The sequence below is a fragment of the Plasmodium gallinaceum genome (assembly GCF_900005855.1).
Source record: "Plasmodium gallinaceum strain 8A genome assembly, contig: PGAL8A_v1_61, whole genome shotgun sequence".
Classification (NCBI taxonomy): Eukaryota; Apicomplexa; class Aconoidasida; order Haemosporida; family Plasmodiidae; genus Plasmodium; species Plasmodium gallinaceum.
In genome coordinates this window covers 100,693-123,899 of record NW_021628220.1, presented here as the reverse complement: position 1 = coordinate 123,899, position 23,207 = coordinate 100,693, and the positions used below count along the sequence as shown (strand labels likewise).

The 23,207-nt window shown below is 16.9% G+C and overlaps 7 protein-coding genes across 7 annotated transcripts; 4 read left to right on the top strand and 3 right to left on the bottom strand.

Annotated features, from left to right (window-relative positions):
* Nucleotides 1-263: 263 nt before the first annotated feature.
* On the bottom strand, nucleotides 264-2,429 carry PGAL8A_00089200 (RING zinc finger protein, putative; the record flags this gene model as incomplete). Its single annotated transcript, XM_028671466.1, has 1 exon — nucleotides 264-2,429. The coding sequence occupies one exon, from the start codon at nucleotides 2,427-2,429 to the stop codon at nucleotides 264-266; it is 2,166 nt and encodes a 721-aa protein (XP_028526010.1).
* Nucleotides 2,430-3,052: 623 nt separating this feature from the next.
* PGAL8A_00089100 (conserved Plasmodium protein, unknown function) lies at nucleotides 3,053-4,285 on the top strand (the record flags this gene model as incomplete). Its single annotated transcript, XM_028671455.1, has 1 exon — nucleotides 3,053-4,285. One exon carries the CDS (start codon nucleotides 3,053-3,055, stop codon nucleotides 4,283-4,285), a length of 1,233 nt encoding a protein of 410 aa, XP_028526009.1.
* Nucleotides 4,286-5,148: 863 nt separating this feature from the next.
* GAK (GTP:AMP phosphotransferase, putative) lies at nucleotides 5,149-5,817 on the top strand (the record flags this gene model as incomplete). The annotated part of the gene is made up of 1 exon (XM_028671444.1): nucleotides 5,149-5,817. One exon carries the CDS (start codon nucleotides 5,149-5,151, stop codon nucleotides 5,815-5,817), a length of 669 nt encoding a protein of 222 aa, XP_028526008.1.
* A 481-nt stretch (nucleotides 5,818-6,298) lies between these two features.
* Nucleotides 6,299-7,253, bottom strand: PGAL8A_00088900 (nuclear cap-binding protein, putative; the record flags this gene model as incomplete). Its single annotated transcript, XM_028671433.1, has 2 exons — nucleotides 6,299-6,829; nucleotides 7,098-7,253. The coding sequence occupies 2 exons, from the start codon at nucleotides 7,251-7,253 to the stop codon at nucleotides 6,299-6,301; spliced, it is 687 nt and encodes a 228-aa protein (XP_028526007.1).
* Nucleotides 7,254-8,282: 1,029 nt separating this feature from the next.
* Nucleotides 8,283-8,909, top strand: PGAL8A_00088800 (coatomer subunit zeta, putative; the record flags this gene model as incomplete). Its single annotated transcript, XM_028671422.1, has 1 exon — nucleotides 8,283-8,909. One exon carries the CDS (start codon nucleotides 8,283-8,285, stop codon nucleotides 8,907-8,909), a length of 627 nt encoding a protein of 208 aa, XP_028526006.1.
* A 666-nt stretch (nucleotides 8,910-9,575) lies between these two features.
* On the bottom strand, nucleotides 9,576-14,066 carry CRK3 (cdc2-related protein kinase 3, putative; the record flags this gene model as incomplete). The annotated part of the gene is made up of 2 exons (XM_028671410.1): nucleotides 9,576-11,062; nucleotides 11,246-14,066. The coding sequence occupies 2 exons, from the start codon at nucleotides 14,064-14,066 to the stop codon at nucleotides 9,576-9,578; spliced, it is 4,308 nt and encodes a 1,435-aa protein (XP_028526005.1).
* Nucleotides 14,067-18,621: 4,555 nt separating this feature from the next.
* Nucleotides 18,622-22,995, top strand: PGAL8A_00088600 (conserved Plasmodium protein, unknown function; the record flags this gene model as incomplete). The annotated part of the gene is made up of 1 exon (XM_028671399.1): nucleotides 18,622-22,995. The coding sequence occupies one exon, from the start codon at nucleotides 18,622-18,624 to the stop codon at nucleotides 22,993-22,995; it is 4,374 nt and encodes a 1,457-aa protein (XP_028526004.1).
* Nucleotides 22,996-23,207: the final 212 nt, after the last annotated feature.

Sequence of the window (23,207 nt, the reverse complement as noted above, 5' to 3'; positions counted from 1 at the left end):
AAAAAAAAAAAAAAAAAAAAAAAAAAAGACAAACATCAAGACCACTTGAAAAATTACTATTTATTGATGTTACAACTTATTTTTTTCTTTATTTCTTATTTAAGATATAAGAGAAAAAAAAAAAAAAAAAAAAAAAATTTTTTTTTTAAAGGAAAAGTTTATGCTTTTATGAGCTTTTATCATTTAAAATATATGGTATATACAAATAAAAAATAACAAATTTTTAATCTTGAAAGAAAATATTATTTTTTTTTTTGTTATTATTAGTCACAGCAAAAATTTAACATATATTGTAAAAATTTCCTAGAATTCCATAAAATTGGATTGTATTTTTTATTTCTTATATGACAAAAAAAAAGTATTAATTTATCAATGTCAAAAAATACTTTTATTGATTTATATTCTAGTTTTTTGTTAATTAGAAAGTTTACTGATTTTTTAACATCCCAATGAAAACCATTTGAAGAATACGAAAAAATAAAATAACAGATATCATTTATATCATAATAATTTTCTATATTATTTAAAAAAGGTTTTTTTTTCAATTTCTCCTTGTCATTTAATTCACTTTTTAATTTTCCATTTTGTATTTTTAATATTAAATGCATATTTATATCATCCTTTTTATTTTTATATATATGAGTATTTTTATATCCATCATTCCTGTCATTATAATCATTGTCATCTGGCTTATAAGTATAGATATTACTTACGAAAACAAAACGATCACATACTTCATTTTTTAAAATTTTTGTTATAAATTCTTCAGAATACAATAAATGATATTCTAAATTTCTAGGGATATTATATTCATATTTTAAATAAAAAAATATAAATAATAATTCATAATCTCTTATATATTTATTTTTAAAACGATATTCTTTCTCTTTTAAAAAATAACCATTTTTTATATATGAGAAGATAATATCATGAAATAAATGAAAAGAACTATAAAAATATTTATGAAATGTTTTTGAATTTTTTTTTTTTTTTAATGTGGAAAGAAATTCATTTAACTCATTTACTTTATAATTATTCTGTGATTCATCTTTTATTTTTTTATAAATTACTAATTTCATCTTATGTAAATTTTTTATATTTGGAAAATTGTTAAATAAAGTAAAAAATAAATTTTCTGAGTTATATTCTAAGAGAAAAAATATATATTTATTATCTTTATTGTTATTTATCATTTTTTCTTGATATAATTTATAATCTTCAAATATATATGACCCTCTGTTATAAACTGTATTATATGCGTTGGTAACTTTTTTTTCGTATTTTCTATTATTATTATAACATAAAGAACCCTTTTTTATATAACTTTTTGATAATTTCTTATCATTATATAAACTATTATATTTATAAGAAGCAACTTTTTCTTTTAATTTTTTTTTTTTAACTTTTACAATAAGAAAAGTCTCACAAACTATTTCTTCTATTTGTCTATTTTCATACAAATATTCATCATTTCTTTTTTCTCCATATATAAGATGAAAACTTTGTATAGTACTATTTAACCCATTTTGATATAGAAATTCTATTAATTCATTCATTTCTTCTATTTTTAATTTTCTATTAAAAAAAAAATCTAAATTCTTAATACACGAATTACTAACTTCCTGAAAATTATTTCTATGCGTATTTAAATTCTTCTTATTATTTTGATTATTATTAATGTCATTATAATTACTATTATTATTACCAGAAGTGGTAGAATTATTATTATTATTATTACTTATCTTATTAATATTATTATTATTACTAGTAGTAGTAGTAGTAGTAGTAGTGGTAGTAGTGGTATTAATATTATTATTATTATTATTATTATTATTATTATTATTATTGTTATTACTATTATTATTATTAGTAGTAGTAGTAGTAGTATTATTATTATTATCATTATTTATATCATTGTAATTACTATTATAATTATTTCTTAATTCATTTAGTAAATGATTTTCATAATTTTTTATTGTTGTAATATTTCTACAATTTACACATCTTATCTTTATATTTTCATATTCACTTCCTAAAAAATTTATACTTACATTTTCTAATTCAACATATTTTATATTGTTTCTACACATAGGGCAATAATCAAATTTCTTTAAAACTTTTTCTATACATTCCTTACAAAATATATGTGAGCATTTTGTTTTCACTGGCTTATATAATATTAACATACATATAGGACAACGAAAATGATCGTAATTCTTTTTTTTTTCAATTAATACTATAAATCGTTTATCTTCTATTATTTTTGATGGTAAGCATTTATCAATTAATATATCAAATTTTCTTCTTATATTTAATCTAATATTCCTTATATAATTATCATCAAGTTTAATGTCATTAAATATATTTAATAAATTATACCTTATATTATCTAATCTACTTAGAAAAGATCCAAATATATATTCACTCATTTTATCATAATGAAAAAAAAAAAAAAAAATTAAATATTCTTTAAAGAAAATAAATAAATAAATATATATATATATATATATATATATATATATATATATATATATATTATATAAGTAAAATTAAAAAACAAACAAAATTTAAAAAAAAAAAAAAAAAAAATAATAATAAAATATAATTATAGTTTTTTTCTTTTACAAAACTAATAAAATAAAAAAACAAACAAAATTTACAAAAAAAGAAAAAAGAAAAAAAGAGAAATTACATCACTATATAAAAAAAAGGAAAAACAAAAATTAAACTAAAATTATTTTTTTATGTACTTAATTTAATTTATTTTTTTCTTTTTTCACAAAATTCAAATAATTTCAAAAAAAAAAAAAAAAAAAAAAAAAAAAAAANAATAAATTATATATATATATATATATATATATATATATTATATAAATAAAATTAAAAAACAAAAAAAATTTAAAAAAAAAAAAAAAAAAAAAAAAAAAAAACAAATATTCATAAAGGGTGAAAAATAAATTCCATTGTTTTTATTTAATTTTTTTTTTTTTTCATTTTTTTCAACTTGAAATGTTAGAAATTATTGGATGTTATTATAAAACAGCAAAGTAAAATGCATCTAATATGTTTAACTGGTTTTATATTGGTATACATCTTTAAATTATATTTTGTAAATAGCAAAAAAATAATAGCACTAAACAACCATGTAAAATTAATACCTATAAAAAATGAGCTTTATGCTAAGAAGTATAAAGTATTAAAAAAACTAAATTTTATTTTTAAGAAAAAAAATAAAAACAAATATGAATTGAAAAATTTAGAAAATATTCCTTTATTTGTAATAACTAATGAATTTGACGAAATTATATTATCATTTAATTTAGATGATGAAAATGAGAAAAAAGAAAAAAAAAGAAAGATTGATTTTAATGAAAATAGTGATTATCTTTATGACATAGTATGGGAAAGGGATACCTTTTTATTTCCTCTAATTAAAAATAAAGAAAAAAGAAGAAAAGAAATAAACTTGGATAATATACATAACAATAATTGTATAAGTATTTTTTTTTTTGATATGAAAACTGCTGAAGCTTACAAAGATGATATATTATATTTGTTTAGTAAAAATTTAATGGAAAAAAAAAAAAATAAACTATTTTTTGGGTCAAAAATAAAATTAACAAATTTAGAATATTTTTTCAAGATTAAAAATTCTTATAAATCTAAAATAGATTTTGTTTTAATACCTAATTATAAAGAACTTCAAAATGTTTTAAAAAATAAAAATATTTTTTATGGAACACCAATTTATTATATAAATAGAATTAAGTTACATAAATCTTTTATAAAAAAAAATTTTTATGAATTATTTTATAAAAATCTAAAAAAAGAAACAAAAATTGAGTTATCTCCTAATATTTTCATAACATATACTATTGAACAAGAGGAAAAATCTAATTCGTTAATTATACAATTAGAAACAGAAAATAAAAAATATATACCTATTTTTTTTTCTTATAAACAAGCTATTCATTTTTATAATATTTTTTTAAAATATTTTAAAAATAATTTTACTGATTATTGTCTTCCAAAACCACACATAGTTTTAAATTCCTTTGAAAATATATTAATTCTATCAAAATTTGCTAATGATAAAAAAATTGATAAATTCTACAACCTATTTTTTATTCCTAATGATTTTTCTTTTTATGAAAATTTATGTTCTAATAATTATAATGCTTTCACTTTTTATATTAAAAAATTTTTTCAAAAAATTAATTATGATTTATTTAGATCTTTCAGAAAAAATTTAAATTATTTAATATCAGATTATATATATGAATAAATAAAAAAGAGGATAATAAAAAAAAAAAATAAATAAATAAATTTTAAGTATTATGAGAATATATATAATTTTTTTTTTAAAAAATTAGAGGAACACATTCTAGTTAAAACATTCTATAAAAAAATTTTTAATAAATCATGGGAAAAATATAAATAGTTATAAAAAAATAAATAAATAAATAAATATATATATATATATATATATATATATATATAATATAATAAAAAGATACTCTAACAATATTATAAATAATAATAGAACATATAATAAAAATTAAATTGTATGTATGAAAAATAATAAATATTAAAGAATATTTAAACCTTCTATTATATTTTTCTTATATAATCAGTTAATTCTTTATTAATTAATAACAAATTTTAAGAACTATATTTAATGAATTATATTTTTTTTTTTTTATTGTTTTCTTATTTTTATTTTATTTTATTTTATTTTTTTTTTTTTTTTTTTTTTTTATATTAAAGAAAAAAAAAAAAAAAAGTAATAAATTCTCAATGTTTTTAAAGTCTTTTTAAATTTTTGTAAAAAATATTTATTTTTAATTGTTAATATTTTTTATAATCTTAATACATTTTTATCAATTTTGTTTTTTTAAGTATAAAAATTTTAAATAAAAATATAAATATTCAAAATATATTTTCGTATTTTACCCCTTTTCGTATAAATATAAGGCTATTAATATATTTATACCCTTTTACATCAATTTATAAAAAAAATAAAAAATATAAAATTGTTTTGATTATTAAAAAATATTGGATAATTAATATTAACTCGATTACATGCAATATGTAAAAAAGAAAAGTAAATTAAAAAAATTAATTCCTGTTTTTTTTTAAAGTGGTATCATGAAAATTGTTTTCTTTGGTGCTCCAGGAGTTGGTAAAGGGACATTTGCTGAAATTTTATCAAAAAAAGAAAAAATAAAACATATTAACATTGGAAATATTTTAAGAAATGAAATAAAAAAGGAATCAAATTTAGGTAAGGAAATAAAAAAAATAGTTAAAAGTGGAAATTTAGTAGAAGATAATTTAATTGTAAATATTGTCGATGAAGAAATCAAAAATTCATTAAATAAATACAAAGGATTTATATTAGATGGATTTCCAAGAAATATTTTACAAAGTAAAGAGTTAATTAAAATTACAACTATAGATTTATTTATTAATATATATTTGCCTAAACATATATTAATAAAAAAATTATTAGGAAGAAGATTATGTAATATATGTGATAATAATTTTAATGTTGCAAATATTCAAGAAAATGAATTTGATATGCCACCAATTCTACCATCAAAAGAATGTAATACTTGTAATGGTAATGCAAACTTAACTAAAAGAAGTGATGATAATGAAGAAGTAATTAAACATAGGTTAAACTCATATGAATCTATATATTTACCTATTATTAATTTTTTTAAAAATAGTAATTACACCATAATAGATTTTGAACTAAAAAAGGGCATAAAAGACTTTGACCGCTTATATAATATTATTTTAAAATATTTTTAATATTTCCATTGTAACAATGAAAAAAAAAAAAAAAAAAAAAACTTTTAATTTTTTTTTTTTATCATATTTAACATTTTTAAGAGTTGTGTAAAATTTATTACATTAATATAAGAAAAAAATTATTTTTTCTTAGAAATAATTTAAATATTACTTTTTTTATTTATTCTTTATAAATTTGTCATTTTTTTTTTTTTTTTTTTTCCTCTTTTTTAATTTAGAATGATCTTTCAATAAAATATTTTTTATGAACGTTAATTAATTAATAGCTAATTTAAAAAATGTATTGTTATATATAAATATATTTATGATTTTTTTTTAATTTTAAAATATTCAAATTAAGATATATATATATATATATATATATATATATATATATATATGTAATGAAAAAAAAAAATAATTTAAATAAAATAATAAAAATGATAAGAAGATTAGGTCAACATTAATAAGATACAATAATATTTTATAAAGTAATTAAAAATTATATATTTCTTTTACTATCTTTCTTAAATTGAAAATTAGATAATTTATCATTTTTATTTCTATAACTCATTAAATGTTGTACATTTGGATATAAAGTTACTGCTGGTTTTAAATTTACAAATTTATTATTTTTTTGATCATTTGGATATAATGTGTAATTAGTTGATCTCCTTTGTTTAACATTTCTATCATAATATGTATTAAAATTATTAAATTTTCTTTTTTTTGTTGTATTATAACTTGCTAAATTGTCTAAAACTGCTGGTCTATCTTCATCATAAAACTTATTTCTTTCATCTCTTTTTTGAACTCCAGTTTTCCCTCTCCCATATTTTCTCCTTCCTATAATTCCTAAATCTTCATCAACTCTTATTATCCTTCCATCTAATATTGAATTATTAAGAAAATTAACAGCTCTTATATATCCTTCTCTTTTTTTATAAATTACAAAACAAAAACCACAAGGAGACTTTTCTTTTCTATGTAATCCCATAATTATATCTTCAATATCACCAGACTTACTCATATGCTAAAAAAAAAAAGAATATATATATATATATATATATATATATATATATATATATATATTATTAAAATATTATTCTATGCATATTTATCATTTTAACTATTATAATCACTCCATTTAAAAATTATTATATTTTTCTTTAATTATATATATATATATATATATAAATTATAAATGTTTTTTTTTTTTTTTTTTCTTATATCAGAACAGTTTTAAAAATTAATAAGATGCATATTATTAAAATTCATATTACAAAGTCATTTGAATTTACCTCATAAATCTGTTGTTCAGTTGTATATATGGATAAATTTCCAATGTAAACTGTTTTTGAAAATTGTATTTTTTTTAACCAATCATCATAATCATTACACAAAGATCTATCATAATATTTTCTTTTCTTATTAACTTCTTCATATAAATGAGCCATATTTTAAAATATAATTTTAAAAATAACTTTAGATTTAAATTATAAATTCAAAAAAAAAAAAATAGTTCTTTTATTTTAAAAAAAAATAAAATTCTTTATTAAAGATGAAAACATTAACTAAAACTAAGTAAATAGGTTAATAATAAGATCAAAAAGATAAAGGAAATATAGCTAAAAAAAACTATTAAACGAAAAAATAAATAAAAATATGCAAAAAAATACAATAAATATATTAAATAAATTGTAAACAAAAAAAAAAAATTATATACGAAAAAATAAAAAGTTATTTGAATTTCCTATTTAAAAAAGAAAATATAAAACAAAAGCTGATATTTTTAAATGAAGTGAAAATATAATATTTTATTTATATATATATATATATATTTAATATATATAATCCTTTAAAATAAGTTTTCATTATTTTATATAAAAAATTAGAATTACTAAAACTGTAAAAGCGTTAAAACAAAATTTTTTTAAACAAAAATAACATTTAAATATGTACAGAAAAAAAAAAAAAAATATATATATATATCTATGCTTTTTTATTAAATTGTTTTTCAGTGATATGAATTATTATTTAAACATTTTTAAAATTATTAGTAAAATTAAAAATTTATAGAAAATATATTAATTGTTATATGTTTAAAACAAGTATAAATATAATAATTTTTAGTATTAACAAATAATTTGTTTTTTTCTTTATTATTTAAATAAAACAAATATTAAGGTCTATTATTTATTACAATAATAATAAAAAAAAAAAAAAAAAAAAAAGATTTTGTCAAATTATTAAAAAATATATATATATGTTTATAACATATTTTTTAATTTTTTTATGAAAAAAAAAAAAAAAAAAAAAAGGAAAAAAAAAAAAACTCTAGTTAAAATTATATGTGTGGAAAACCTTAAAAAAAAATATATTTTAGTAAAATAATAAAGTTTTATAACTTCTCATATACCATATTATGCATAAATAATTTATATAAAGAGTAATTTGTACTTTATTCTTAAAACTAAAAAAATACAATGAAAAGTATATCAATAAAACAATTGGAAGCAATAGTAATATTAGATACAGATGGAAAAAGAATTGCAGTAAAATATTACAATGATAAACTATCATTTAAAGGAGAAGATAAATTAAATAATCTTATTAGTAGTAAAGAATCAATAAATTATAACTGTGAAGATATATATAATAATTTTAAAACGGTAGAAGATCAAAAATTATTTGAAAATGATATAACAGAGAAAGTTAAAAAATTAGGTTTTAACTCTAATGAAGTTGAAATTGTTATTTTAAATAAATATATAATTCTATGTTTACCAATTAACGATGTAAATATTTATATTATTGGTGATGAAAATGACAATGAAATCATCCTACATGAAATTATACAAACTGTTGAAAAAGCATTAAATAATATAACAAATAATCAAATAGGAAAGAGACAACTAATTGATAAATTAGATTCTGTTTATTTAATTTTAGACGAAATTGCAGATAGTGGGATAATAATGGAAACTAATCCTAATGTAATTATTAATAGATTATATATGCATGAAGGAGATCTACAAGAACATACACCGCTTAATCAAGCAATTTCATCAGCTAAAGAAAATATAATTAGAAGCTTACTAAGTGGAACATAAAAATTTATTACATCAAAATTATATATATATATATATATATATATGTTAATCAAAAAAAATTATCATACCATTTTATTTTTTTTTTAAGTGTTCAAAATTTTAACTATAACATAAAAAAAAAAAAAATATGTTTTTTATAAATTATCTTATATTTATTACTTATAATTTGTATATTTTTTGTACTTCTATTTTCATTTTTATTTTTAATAAATATTAAAAGTGATAACAAAAAAAAAAAAAAAAAAAAAAAAAAAAAAAAATTTTTTTTTCTTTATATAGAACAAATAATGTCTACTACTTATTTCATATGATTTAAGTAACATTTATTTTTAAATTATAATTACATTTTTTTTTTTTTTTTTTTACAAATATATTTTTTTACTATATACATTTATAAAAATTATCTGTTTGTTTTTATATACCCCATAATTATTTTTTTTTTTTCCCTTTCTTGAATGTATATATCTATTCAATTTATAAATTTTTCCGCACATATTTTTTTCACTAAAAAATCTTTACATATTTTTTCTTTTGTTCCATCAAATATATTACTATTTAATTTTATTTCGTAATATTTAATAATTCTTACTTAAGGTATACAAAATTGAAAAATGATACTTTGAATATGAATAATTGTAAATTTATGTTATTTAAAAATATTATCTTTTAGATTTTCTTTTTCTTTATATTTTTAATTTCTTCCATATCTAACTTATGTTTTTTTTGTTCTTTAGTTTGGTACTCATCGTTGTTATCTATATTTTCTTTATTTTTCTTTTTTTTATTAAAATTTTTTTCACTTTTCATATCTTCATTTAATTTATATTCCAATTTACATTTTGTGTCTTTTATACTTTTATCATAATCTTTTGCTTTTTTTTCTTCATTTTCAGATTCTCTTGGTATTTTTATATTGTCAACTATATCTTTTTCATTGTTTTTTTGCTTTCCTATTTCTTTATCTTTATCTTCTTCATTATTTTTCCTTTTCTTTTTATGAACATCTTTTTCTTTATCTTTTTCTTTATATTTTTCTTTATTTTTTTCTTTATCTTTTTCTCTATCTTTTTCTTTATCTTTTTCTCTATCTTTATCTTTTTCTTTATTTTTTTCTTTATCTTTCTCTTTATTTTTTTCTTTATTTTTTTCTCTTTCTTTTTCTCTATCTTTTTCTCTTTCTCTATCTTTATCCTTTTCTTTATTTTTTTCTTTATCTTTATCCTTTTCTTTATTTCTTTCTCTATTTTTTTCTTTTTCTTTTTCTCTTTCTTTCTCTCTTTCTTTTTCTCTTTCTTTCTCTCTTTCCTGTTTTCTTTCTTTTTCTCTTTCTTTATTTTTTTCTCTTTCCCTTTCTCTTTCCCTTTCTCTTTCCCTTTCTCTTTCCCTTTCTCTTTCTCTTTCTTTTTCTCTTTCTTTTTCTCTTTCTTTTTCTCTTTCTTTTTCTCTTTCTTTTTCTCTTTCTCTATTTCTTTCTCTCCTTCTATCTCTCTCCCTTTCTCTATCTCTATAAATATCTTTACTTCTATTTCTATAGCTTTTTTTATACCAGTCTCTTTCTCTACTCCTGTAACTTATTTTATCTCTATAACTATCTGTATTATATGCATTTCTATAATTATACATGTATTTTCTTTTTTCATCTATTTCTCTACTTTTTCTAAGATAACTATTACTTCGTTTAACCCTTTCTAAATCATCGTATTTCCTTTTATCTTTTTTTTTTTCATCTCTTAGTCGGCTTCTGTAACTTTGACTATGATTATCATTTTCTTTTATTTTAAAATCATAATATTTTGTTTTTCCTATGTTATTTTTCTCATTTTCTTTTGCATTTTGATCTTTTTTTTGTTCATTAATTAAATGACTCTGATGAAACCCTGCTGTTCCTTCTTTTGAATTATCACATGATTTCCTATTAATATTTAATTCATATTTATCATGATTCCCAATATGATTATTCCCTTTATTAAAGTAATCACAAAATGTTTTTATACTTTCTTTATTATTATCTATTTTTTCTGATCCTTTTATACAAATCTTTTTTTCAATATTTCCTGTTTCATTTTTATTTTCTAATTCTCTTTTTTCAATTTCCATACTTTTTTTCAAATTTTCTGATTTCAATTCTTTATTTGATTCTCTATGAATATTATCTGATAAAAATTAAAAAAATATTTGTATGTATATAATTTAATCTGAATGATAAAAAATTAATATATGAAAACAAAAATTCTAAATTAAATGATACAATAAATGTTTTTACATATATAATTAAAAAAATAATATATTTATATATATATTTATTTTTATTTTTTTTTAATGAATATTTTTTTAACCAGAAGAAAATGGAATCTTTTCCAAAGTAAAATTTTGAGAAGAAACTGAATGAAGAAGTTGTTCATTGTATTTATTAAAAAAAAAAGCTCTTCTATAATTTCCTACATTTAAAAATCTAAAATTTTCTTGATTTTTTCTATAACTTATTTTAGAAGAATCTCTCTTTTTATAATTTTTTGTCATAAAACTATGTGCAGCTCTTATATTATTTCGTTGATGAATTTTTTCTGAAAAAGGGGAAATTTTAAACCATGGATGATTAAGAGCATCATTTGCAGTTATTCTTTCAAAAGGATTCCATTTCAAAAATTTTTTTAAAAGATCTAATCCTAAATCACCAACACCAGGTATACTTCTAATAGAATTTTCTATTTCTAACTTTTTGTTAAGATTTATATTATTAATATTGTTTGGATGAATAGGATTAAAATTTAAAGAATTCCAGTAAGGTAAATTTTTTAAATATTTTAAATCTTTATCATTAGGAAAACCAATTTTATTAACAATCATTTTTAAAATATCTGATTCATTATCGGCAGAAAATAAAGGATTACTAGTTAACAATTCAGCTAAAACACAACCACAACTCCACATATCAACAGAGGATAAATAATTTTCTGATCCTAATAATAGTTCAGGGGGTCTATACCATAATGTAATTACTCTATTAGTCATATTAGATGAATTAATATCCGAATGATATCTAGCCAAACCGAAATCAGCTAATTTTAATACTCCATTCTTATCAATTAGTAAATTAGCTATTTTTATATCTCTATGTATTATATTATTTTTATGACAATAATCTAATGCTTTTAATAATTGTATAAATAAATTTTTAATTTCCCCTATAGTAAATAAATTACCACTCTTATATCTATCCTTTTTTTCTCTTTCTTCCCTTAATACTTCACTATAACCTGATAAATCAAAAGGAACATACTCAAAAACCATCCATATAGAAGATTTTTTTTCTTTTTTTTTTTCAAAAGATTTGTAAGAAGACAAACTATAAGAAGATGAAAAACTTGATGAACTTGATAATGAATCCAAAGAAGAATTTAATGAGGAATCTGATGAAAAATTTGATGAAGAATATGATGAAAAATGAGAATATAATGTAGAATCTAAAGAATTTCTTCTTTCCCTTTTTTTTTTTTTTTTTTTTCTTCTTTTAATTATATTAGTATCTTTTTCATTTACACTGTGTAAATTATTACCTTCTTCTGAATTATTCTTTGATACCACTTCATTTATTTTTTTCTCTTTTTTTGGATGGTTGTCATAATTTATTTTTTTTTTATATTCTGTACAAATGGAATACTGTTTTTGAATATCTTCATCAAAAGGCATTTTTGAATGAACAACACCAATTAATTCAACGATATTCTCATGTTTTAAAGAATTTAAAATGGATATTTCTCTTATATAGGTTTTAGCTAAACCTTCTTTATCTCCATTTAATTTTAATTTTTTTAAAGCTACTCTCTTATTATTTGTAATATCTTCAGCCATCCATACATCACCATAAGCTCCTTGTCCTACTTGATGAACTTTAACAAAATTTTTTACTTTTAATTTAATTTCTCCTTTAATTGAATTTAATAAAAAATCAAATGTTACTTCATTTTCTTTTCCACATTCTATTTTTGTATCTTTTGAGTTTACATTTAGTGTAACATCTTTTTCGTTTACTAATGTGTTATTAGAATCCTTCTGGGAATCTAATACTAAATTATCTTTTTCATCTAAATTATTAATATTATGGATAACATAATCATCTTTCTTTAATGAATTGGCTTTATTAATGTTTTTCAATGAATTTGTAATATTTTTATTTATATTTCGTGAATTATTTATATAATTTTTTTTGCTTATGTTAGTAATATATTCAATTTCATGTATATATTTTTTTTCAGTGGTTTCATTATTATAACCATTATTTATCTGATTATCACTTTTTTCACTTAACAAGAGGCTTTCATCATTTTTTAAATTGCTCTTTTCAAAATAAAAACTATCACTATAATTATTTATTACAGTATGTCTATCCTCTAATGTATCATTTTCATCATTTTCAATATGCTTATATTGCTTTTTGTGAATATTTAACAATTCCCATAAAGCTATTTTTTTTGACCCTTCAAAGTATTCAATTTTCTCATATTCTTTTTTTATCAATATACGCAAAATATCTTCTATGATTTCTTTATTTTTGCATTTATTTGCATTAAGTATATTACAAGTTATATAAATATTCCATAGTTTATTAATTTCTTTATTAATATTATCAAAACCTTTATTTTTATAATTATTTACATCTATATTATTCCATAAAATGTTTTCTAAATTTATATTATCAGGTAAATTGCATCTAAAATTATTTAATTCATGTTGTTCATGTAATTTATTTGAAATTATTCTTTTCTTTATTTTTCTATCTTTTTTATAACTAAAATTGTTAAAATATTGTATATAATTTAAGAAAAATTCAATATCATTATTATTTTCTCTTAATTTATCATATATTTTAATAGCATCTTTATCATCTAAATTATCAATGATTTTTTCAAAATTCTTCCATATTCTTTTCTTAATTTCCTCTTTTTTTATAATATAAAAATCATAAATTAATTTCCTTTTTAATTCTGAAAAGTTAGACAAAAAAGAGGGATTTCCTAATTTTTTTAGAAATTCCTTTCTTATATCTAATTCAAGAGTATCATTTTCTAAAAAAAAATTTTCTCGTCCTGAACAGAAATGCTTACCTGGACCTCCTCTAAATATATCAAGAAAAAAATCCTCTTTAAAAGTATTCATTTTTTTTTTTTTTTTTTTTTTATGTAAACAAATTAAAACTTCCTCACAAAGTTTTAAACCATATTAACATATTATTTTCCATAAAGAATTTTTAAATAGTTAATATATCAAAAAAATACTATTCTTAATTATTATAAATATATATATATATATATTCTTAATTTATCTTTATTCTTATTATAAAATAACAAAAAAAAAAAAAAAAAAAATTTAGATAACTATTTCTTAATTTATTATTTAATATTTATAAACATGATATATTTAAAAAATAATAAAATAATCAAATTCAAAAAAATAAATAACTATAAAAAATAATTTGTATTAATTTTAAACTTGTTTTAAACAACAAATCAATTGTGATTAAAATAAATATATATAATCAAAGTTAATAAAAAAAAAAAAAAAATACTTTTAAAAAATTTACCTATTAAACACTTCCTATTAACTTATTTTAAAATAATTTTTCCAGATTATTTAAATTTTTTTTTTTTTTCAAATTTGAAATATATTTCTTTCAAAAAAAGATAAATAATAAAAAAAAAAGAAATTTAAATTATTAATTAAAAATACTATTTTTTTTTTTTTTTTTTTTTCTTATATAATTGAATAATTATATGATTCTCCTGATTAAAAACTGAAGTAAATTTTAAAAAAAGATAGAGAAATTCTTCAACTAAATGTAACATATAATTTTATAAATGAGTATTTTCTAATGATAAAATTAAAGTTTATGGAATATAATGAAAACAAAAATATTACCAATAGTGAATTTTAATTTTCATGAGGTCTTAAATATTTTTTTTTCTAATCTATGTTTACATTATACATTTTAAATATTGTAGAACTCAATTTTTTTCAACACAAATATCAAGCCTTTTTTTTTTTTTTCACGTTGGTGTATAATAAAAAATATAGACTATAAAATATTATTATTTTTACTATTATTCTTTAAAAAAAATTATATAGACTAATAATAATATAAAATAATAATTACTAAACCTTGTATATAAAGTTCTAATAATATATGAAAATTTCCTATATTTTTTTTTTGCTAATTTTTTTTCTTTTCTTAGTATATCTATATATAAATGAACTTTATAAACACTATCTTAAGACATATTGATCAAATTAAAAATGTTTTTTCTTCATCATGAATGTTTCTCTCTTTAAAACACATTTAGTCAAATGTATTTATATATTATTAAACTTACTAGGTCTTTCTTATTGAATTTTTAGAATTACTAAAACATTTTTCATTAATTTATTATATTTAATTTTATTTAAAAGTAATGTATTTTTTATAGTAAAATAATAACTAAAAAAAAAAAAAAAAAAATAATAAAAAGATTATGAATTTTTTTAATAAGTGATTTTTTCTATAAGTCAGTTTTAATTTTTTATATTATTATTTTTACCTTCAAAGCACTTTTAATATTATATATACTTACATATAATAAATCAAATAAGTTGTTTAATAAATTATTTATTCATACTTCTTGATATAAATGAAATATATATATACAGAGAAAAAGAGAAAAAGAGAAAGAGAGAAGGGAAAAGGGAAAAGGGAAAAGGGAAAATAATAAAGATTTAATAAAATAGAATAATTGTATATGTTTTACATTCATTTTAAGTAACACTAGAAAAAAGTAAAAAAAAAAAAAAAAATACTTCTCTTAAAATAATTACAAGAATTATAAAAATAAATATAGTATATATTTTTAATAAGTGAAAAAGAATAAAAAAAAATTAAGATTTAAAAGTAGTTGTTTCTTTAAAAGTTCTAAGGAATGAATATTTTTCAATATTTTTAATTAACTACTCATATATGATTACACATAAAAAGTAATATATATATAAATGTACATATTTATATATATAGTATTATGTATTTTTGATTACATATGTCTTTATTAATTTCTATATTTTTAATACATTTATTAATTTAATTTACTTAAATGGAAACACATAAGAAATTAAAGCTATATACTTCAAGCAGAATATTTACATATAAGGAAAATAAAATTAATAAACTTATAATATTGATAATGATTAATAAAAAGTGAATGAAATCATCTATAAATGAAATAAAGAATAAATTAAATATTTCTAATATTGAAAGTTTATTAAATACTATATCAGAATGTACTTTTTATTTTACTAGACCATATATAACAATACAGATGCTTTTGTTAGTAATTATTAAAGTAAAAGTGTAAAAAAGAATATTTATAAAGTGATATAATAAAAAAAAATAAAAAAAAAAAAAAAAAAAAATCTATAAAATTAAGTAATTAAAAGTCTTATAGCAATATTAAAAGAAATGAATGGTTTTATTTGAAACATATCTATTGTTTATTCATATATGTAGGAATTAAAATTGAGAACAATTGAAAGTATTTCAAAAAAAAAAAAAATATATATAAATATATCAGAAAGTATATTAAAACTTTTAATAATGAAAAAAAAATATATAACAATTAATAAAATTTAGATAAACTGAATATAACTTTAAAAAGACATGAAGAGAGTATTATTGATATTCATTTTAAAAATATTGAAGTAGAAAAAGTCTGAGAAAAAATTAATAGAAAGAACAAATATATTGTTATTACCTAATTAAAGAATTAATATAAATATTTGATAAAGATAAAATTTCAAAATATTTAGATAAATATTTATACTTAATGGTAATAATATAATAATTAATAGATTATTTATAAAGTAATAATTATGGAAACAATTTTTATATTTCAAAAGATGAAAAAAATAGATAATCGAGAAATTTTTCTAAATTAAAAGGAAGAATAAATTAGATTTTACACTATTAGAAATTAAGATAATGCAGATACTTAAATGATAACAAAATTATTTTAGTTTAGAATAATAATTTAACTGATATTCTAAATATTACTATAAATTCTTTAAGAATCATTAAACTCAATCTATATATGCAAATAATTAAACCAAAAAGAGAGAAAATAAAAAGAAAAAATATGAAAAATATAAGGAAAATATCAAAAGATTGATAAAATAAAATAGAAGCATTAGCAGGATAGAGAAAAAACAATGAAAAAAGAAATATAATTGAAAATGATAAAATTATTACTTTAAAAAATAATATAAATATTACTCAAGTTAAATTTAATGAAGTCAAAAAACTAAAAATGTTATTCAAAATTTATTAAATGAAGTTTATCATTAAAAGCAACAAATTTATATGACACTTCACTAGGTAACCAAAAGTTCTAATTCAAATTTATCATATATATTTAAAAAATATTTTGAAAACCATTGTTCTATAGTTATCTATTTAAATAAGGTATATTTATATTAAAACAGTTTAATTTTTTCATATAATAATAAAACTACTATTATACAAAATGAAATTTGAAGTTCTATATACACATAAAAAATATTAAAAATTAAAGATAAACAAGTGAAACAAAAATATGAAAGAAGAAGGTATAGATAATAATAAAAAAAAAAAAAAAAAAATTTAATGTAAGAATTAGAGGAAATTATTATAGTAGCTTATTATTATTATTAAAATCTTCTATATATATCTTGCATGTCATTAAGTGAAATAAAATAGGAACATACAGAATTTTTAAATGATTATGAATTTGAAGAAAATCAAAATGATGATTTATTTTAATGAAAAGATACATGTTGGAATGATGTTATTGTAAACTTAAAAAATTTGATTATAAATTTTATATTTTCAATTTCATACACTACTATATCTTTTAAACTTTTAATATAATTTTGTTACACATAATCCACCTAAACTATTTCTCTATATATATATGTATATTTAAATTTATTTTAATTTTACAGAATAACAAAAAAAATAAAAAAAATAAAGAGAAAGTATGTGCTTAATTTTAGGTAAGAAAAATGTCATTTTTTTTAATATGTACACTGTATTTTTAATACAACAAAAGTAATATTAATTAGAAAGATTTATATAAAAGAATAATTCATTATAAAAAAAAAAAAAAAGTTAAAAAAAAAAAATAAATTACAAAAAATATATCAATAAGCATTTTATTTTGAAAGAAATATAAAAAAAAAAAAATCAATCATATATTAATTTTCATTCAAATTAATTTTTGTCTTTAAATATTTTTTATGAATTCTAAAAATTTCTTAATGTTGTAAGAAAAATTAAAAGAAAATAATAAGAATAAAAATTACAATATGTATTTCTTTTTACTAACAATAATAATGACGATTTTATTTTTTTTTTTTTTTTTTTAATTGTCTTAATTATATAAGCACCTGTAAACAATACTAAAAAAATTCGAGGTGCATATATTTCACCGACATTTTTCTTTTGATTTATTTTTTTTTTAATTTTATATTCTTCCTTTTTTTTTTTTATTAATTTAAAATATGAATATTCTTTTTTATTATATACTAAAGATTAATTTCTTTTTTCTATTTTTCTTTCTTCTTATATAAATCAATTTTATTAACAAAAGTATGTGTAAATAATAATAATAAAAAAAAAAAAAAAAAAAAAGAAAAAAGAAAAAAAATACATATAAATATGAATAATATAAAAGAGACTAACACAAATTTAAATGATGAAAAAAAAAAAGAATACAAAAATAAAATAACAAATTTTTTTAAAATAAAATGTGAAGTAAAAAAAAAGGGATCAAATAATGTTTCAAATTTTAAAATTAATAATTGTAATACTTCAAGTGGCTCATATTTAAAAAATAATGGTATAGATGTAAAAGGGACTATCATAAAAAAAAAATTAGTTGAAGATAATATTTTCAGAAATGATAAAAATGTTAGTAAAAATATAGATTTTAAATATTCTAAGAAAAGCGATAAAAATTATTCTGAAACTAGAATGGAAAAACTAACAAAAAATAATAATTCAATTTTAATTAATTCAAATAATAATAAAAAAAATTATGAAAATATAAATTTCAATTATATATCAAAAGATACAAAAAATACATCTATATGTGAAACAAATCTAAAAAAAAAAGAATTTAATACAGATTATATTATAAAAAATATAAAACGTGGGAGAAAAAGAAAAAAAAAAAATGATGAAGAAAATAATATAATAAAAATAGATGAAAAAAAAGAAAACAAAAATAAAGACAATTATGATTTATTTAACTTATCGAATAAAAGTAAAATAAATATTGTAGGTGTAAATAACAGACAAGAAAATATAACAAATAATTCTGAGTTAAGTGAAAACAATATATATATAAAAAAAAATACAGAAATTCCTGTTGAAAGTAAAAAAATACCTAAATCAAGAAAAATATCTTTAGTAAACTTCTTTGGTAATGATATAGAAATTACAGTTAACGTAAATGATGATATAAATTCTGAAAATGAAACAAGTAGTGAGAATAGTTTTAAATTCATTAAGAATAATAATAAATTAAAATGTAATGATACAAATATAAAAAGTGAAAAAGAAAAAAAAAACTTAGAATCACTATATAGAAGAAATTCCATTTCAGATTATGAAAATTATAAACGTACAAGTTACAGAAATGAAATAAATAATACAAAAAATCAAATCAACAGTAATAAAATTAATAGAGAAAAACAAATCGTATTAAATGATGATTTAGTTAGTAAAGAAAATATACATAATTCTTTAGCTATTAGCAAATTCACAAATGAAAATAAGAGGATACTAAAATCAGATAATGAATTAGATTCGCAAAATATAAAGAGGAAAAAAAATAAAAGAATTAGAAATAGTTGCATTGGTATAGGAATAAAAAAAGATAATAAATATATTAATAATAAAGATAAGAGAAGATCGTGTGTAAATATAGAATTCAATGATAATATATACAAAAACGAAAAAAACAACTCAATTGAAAATATATTACCTAAAATTGTAAATTATAAAGACAAGGAAGATGAAAAAAATGTAGAAAAAAAAAGAGAGGAAATAGATAGAAATAATTTCAATAACAATTTTTACGAATTACAAAATATGCAAAAAAAGTTAACTTCAATTAAAAATAATTTTAGATTAAATGATAATGTAAGTGATATATTAAATGAAAAGAAAAAAATAAAAATTTTAAGGATTTTAAATAAATATTATTTTGATAAGGAATACAATAAGTATATAAGTTTAAAAAATAAAAAAGTAAAAAAGAAAAAAAAAAATACTATAGAATTATTAAGGGATGGATCTAACAAGCCTTACACTTTTTTTATTGCTGGGAAATTTATATTTTTTAGTAATTTTGTACTAACTAAAAAATTGAAAGATATTGGATATGGTATTACTAATAATATTAGGAGATGTAATTCGCTAGTTTTAGGTTATGATTTAAGTTCAGAACTTTTAAGAAAAATTTCAAATTTTGATGGAGAAATTTTTAATGAAAAACGAATTATAGAACATCTAAAAATGAATATGCAAAAATATCTTAACATTTTTACTCCAATAAATAAGAATAATGGGAAAAAGTATAAATTTTATTTTAATGAAACAAACATAAAAAATTCTGATATTTTTTTAATAAATAACAAATTACATTATTTCTGCAAATGCATAAGTAATTTATTGGATATCATTAGTATAAATACTATAGACAATATTATTTTAAATGATTTAAAAAAAAAGTTGAATAATTTTTTATTATTTTTGCATATATCTAGGAATAAATTTCATTCGGATATAAATTTCATATTGTATTATTATAAAAAAAATTTTACACTTATAAATACACTCAATGAAGAAAATATGAGGAGTTTTATTCTATTCTTTAAAAAAATATGTAATATATTTTCAAAATGTTATATTAATAATAACCTTTTAACTTTTGAAAGTAATATTATTAATGAAATAGATTTAAAAAAAGAGGAAAATTCAGAAGAGTATGATAATACTAAAAACGAAGAGAATTTAAAAATACGAGATAAAATAAATGAAGGAATAAATGAAAATAATGTAATAAATAATAAAATAAATATTACCAAAAAAAATGAACAATTATATTTTACAGAAAATATGGAAAGCAAAAATTTTGTAAATATTCATAATATTTATATGAAAAATATAACAGATAATAAAATTCCAAAACAACAAATTTTGAATAAGGAAAAGTATGATAAAAACGATTTTTTATTTGATCATATGGCAATTGATGATTATTTTGAAGATGAAGAATCAAATGAAATTTCTAGCGACGAAAAAGAATCAAATGATAATTTAAATTTGGTTGAAAATAAAATTTTACAAAATATAAAAAAGAGTGAGAAGCTAAAAAAAATAGATAATTTATGGAGTATTTTTTTTACACCTAATAGCTTATATGAAATAGCTGGACATAAAAATGAAATTTTAAGATTATATAAAATTTTAAAAAAAAAGTTTCATGATCATATTAAGAGTATAAATTATGAAAAAGTAGATTATATAAAAAAGGATGAAGAAAAAAAAAAAAATACAAAAAAAGAAATAGAATCAGATACAAATATCATTTTTCTAATTTATCCTCCCAATTCTGGCGTAAAAAGATTGGTAGAATTAATTTGTTATGCATGTGATTTATGTCCTATTTATGAAAATAAAGTGCAAAAATATAAAAACATAAATTATTTTTTTAAATATACTCATGGTTTGAAAGCAATATCAATATACAATGCAAATAGATTAGATAAAAATTCCATAAATGAATTAAGTTTGAGAAATGACGTATGCATATGTTTGTATGAAGATAAAAACTATATTATTAACAATTTTAATAATTTTAATCTACCTTTATTAGATAATATCAAGCATTTTCTTATTAAATTTTCTTATCCATCAAAAAAAGCTCTATTTTACAGATGTTTTGCTGTTTCTTCTTGTGTTATAAAAAACTTAAAAAAAAAAACTTTCAAACTATTATTTGAAATATGCAAATTAAAAAATTGTTCATATTCTATTGAAAGTGTTTATAGTAAATTGCATTTAATATCTATTTATATAAATTATATTATAAATAATTATTCATATAAAAAAGAATTAGAAGATAATAATAAAATGAATACAAATAATTTAAAAAAGAGTGTAATATGTGAAACTAATGTAAGTAAAAAAAGTTCGGATTTATATAATGATCATAACAACATATTAATTAATAAATTAGGAGGGCAAAAGTATTTAGAAAATAAAGACGATTTATTTTTTCCAAATAATATAATATATGAATATATAACAAACCATCTTTTAAATAGATTTTTAATTAATAACCATGAAGAGATTGAATACGCTATTTTAAAACAAAATGATATGAATTTATTGAAAACTAGTAATTTAAAAAACTTGAGAAAATTAAATAATGATTATTATTTTTACGGAGGATTTGACTTAGAAGAAATAAACAATATAATTTATAATTGCTTCGACAAACTTTATATAAGACACAAAAATGTAATTTTAGATTTTAACATAAACAAAAATAGTAGTTTAGAAGACAACATTGATTATTTATGCATGAATGATAAATCTAAACAGGAAAGGGAAAATATTTTAATAAAAGTTCTAGAATTATTTCTATACTCTTCTATTCTAATAAAAACAAATGATATCAATATTTCTTTAATTGCTATAGATATGGTAGTATATTGGAGTACATTTTTATATATGAACCCATCTTTTGCAAGAACAAAACATAAAAAACAAAAAAGAATTTATCAAAATGAAGAAATAATAAATTTAAATAATAATGATTATATAAATCAAGTTAAATTAAAAGACCATTTGAAAAATAAAATTGATAAATGTAATAAAATGTATTCTGAAAAAATTAAAAAATACAAAAATCTTATGCTTCTTTTTAGATTTCCGTTTAATTTTTCATCAGCAAATATAGTATATGATATTTTACAATCTAATAAAATTGTCAATTTCAATTTAAAAAAAAATAAGTGATCAAAATTGTTAAAAGTAACTTGTAATATTTATAATTAATTCTCCTCTTTTTTTTTTTTTTTTTTTTTTTTTAAGTTATCTTTTAATATATATTTTTTTTAAATGTTTTTTTTTACTTTCTATCCTATGTTTTATTATATATATTTTTGATTATTATTATTTTATTTTATTTTATTTTTTTTTTTTTTTGTTAATTATGACAAGTTTTTTAA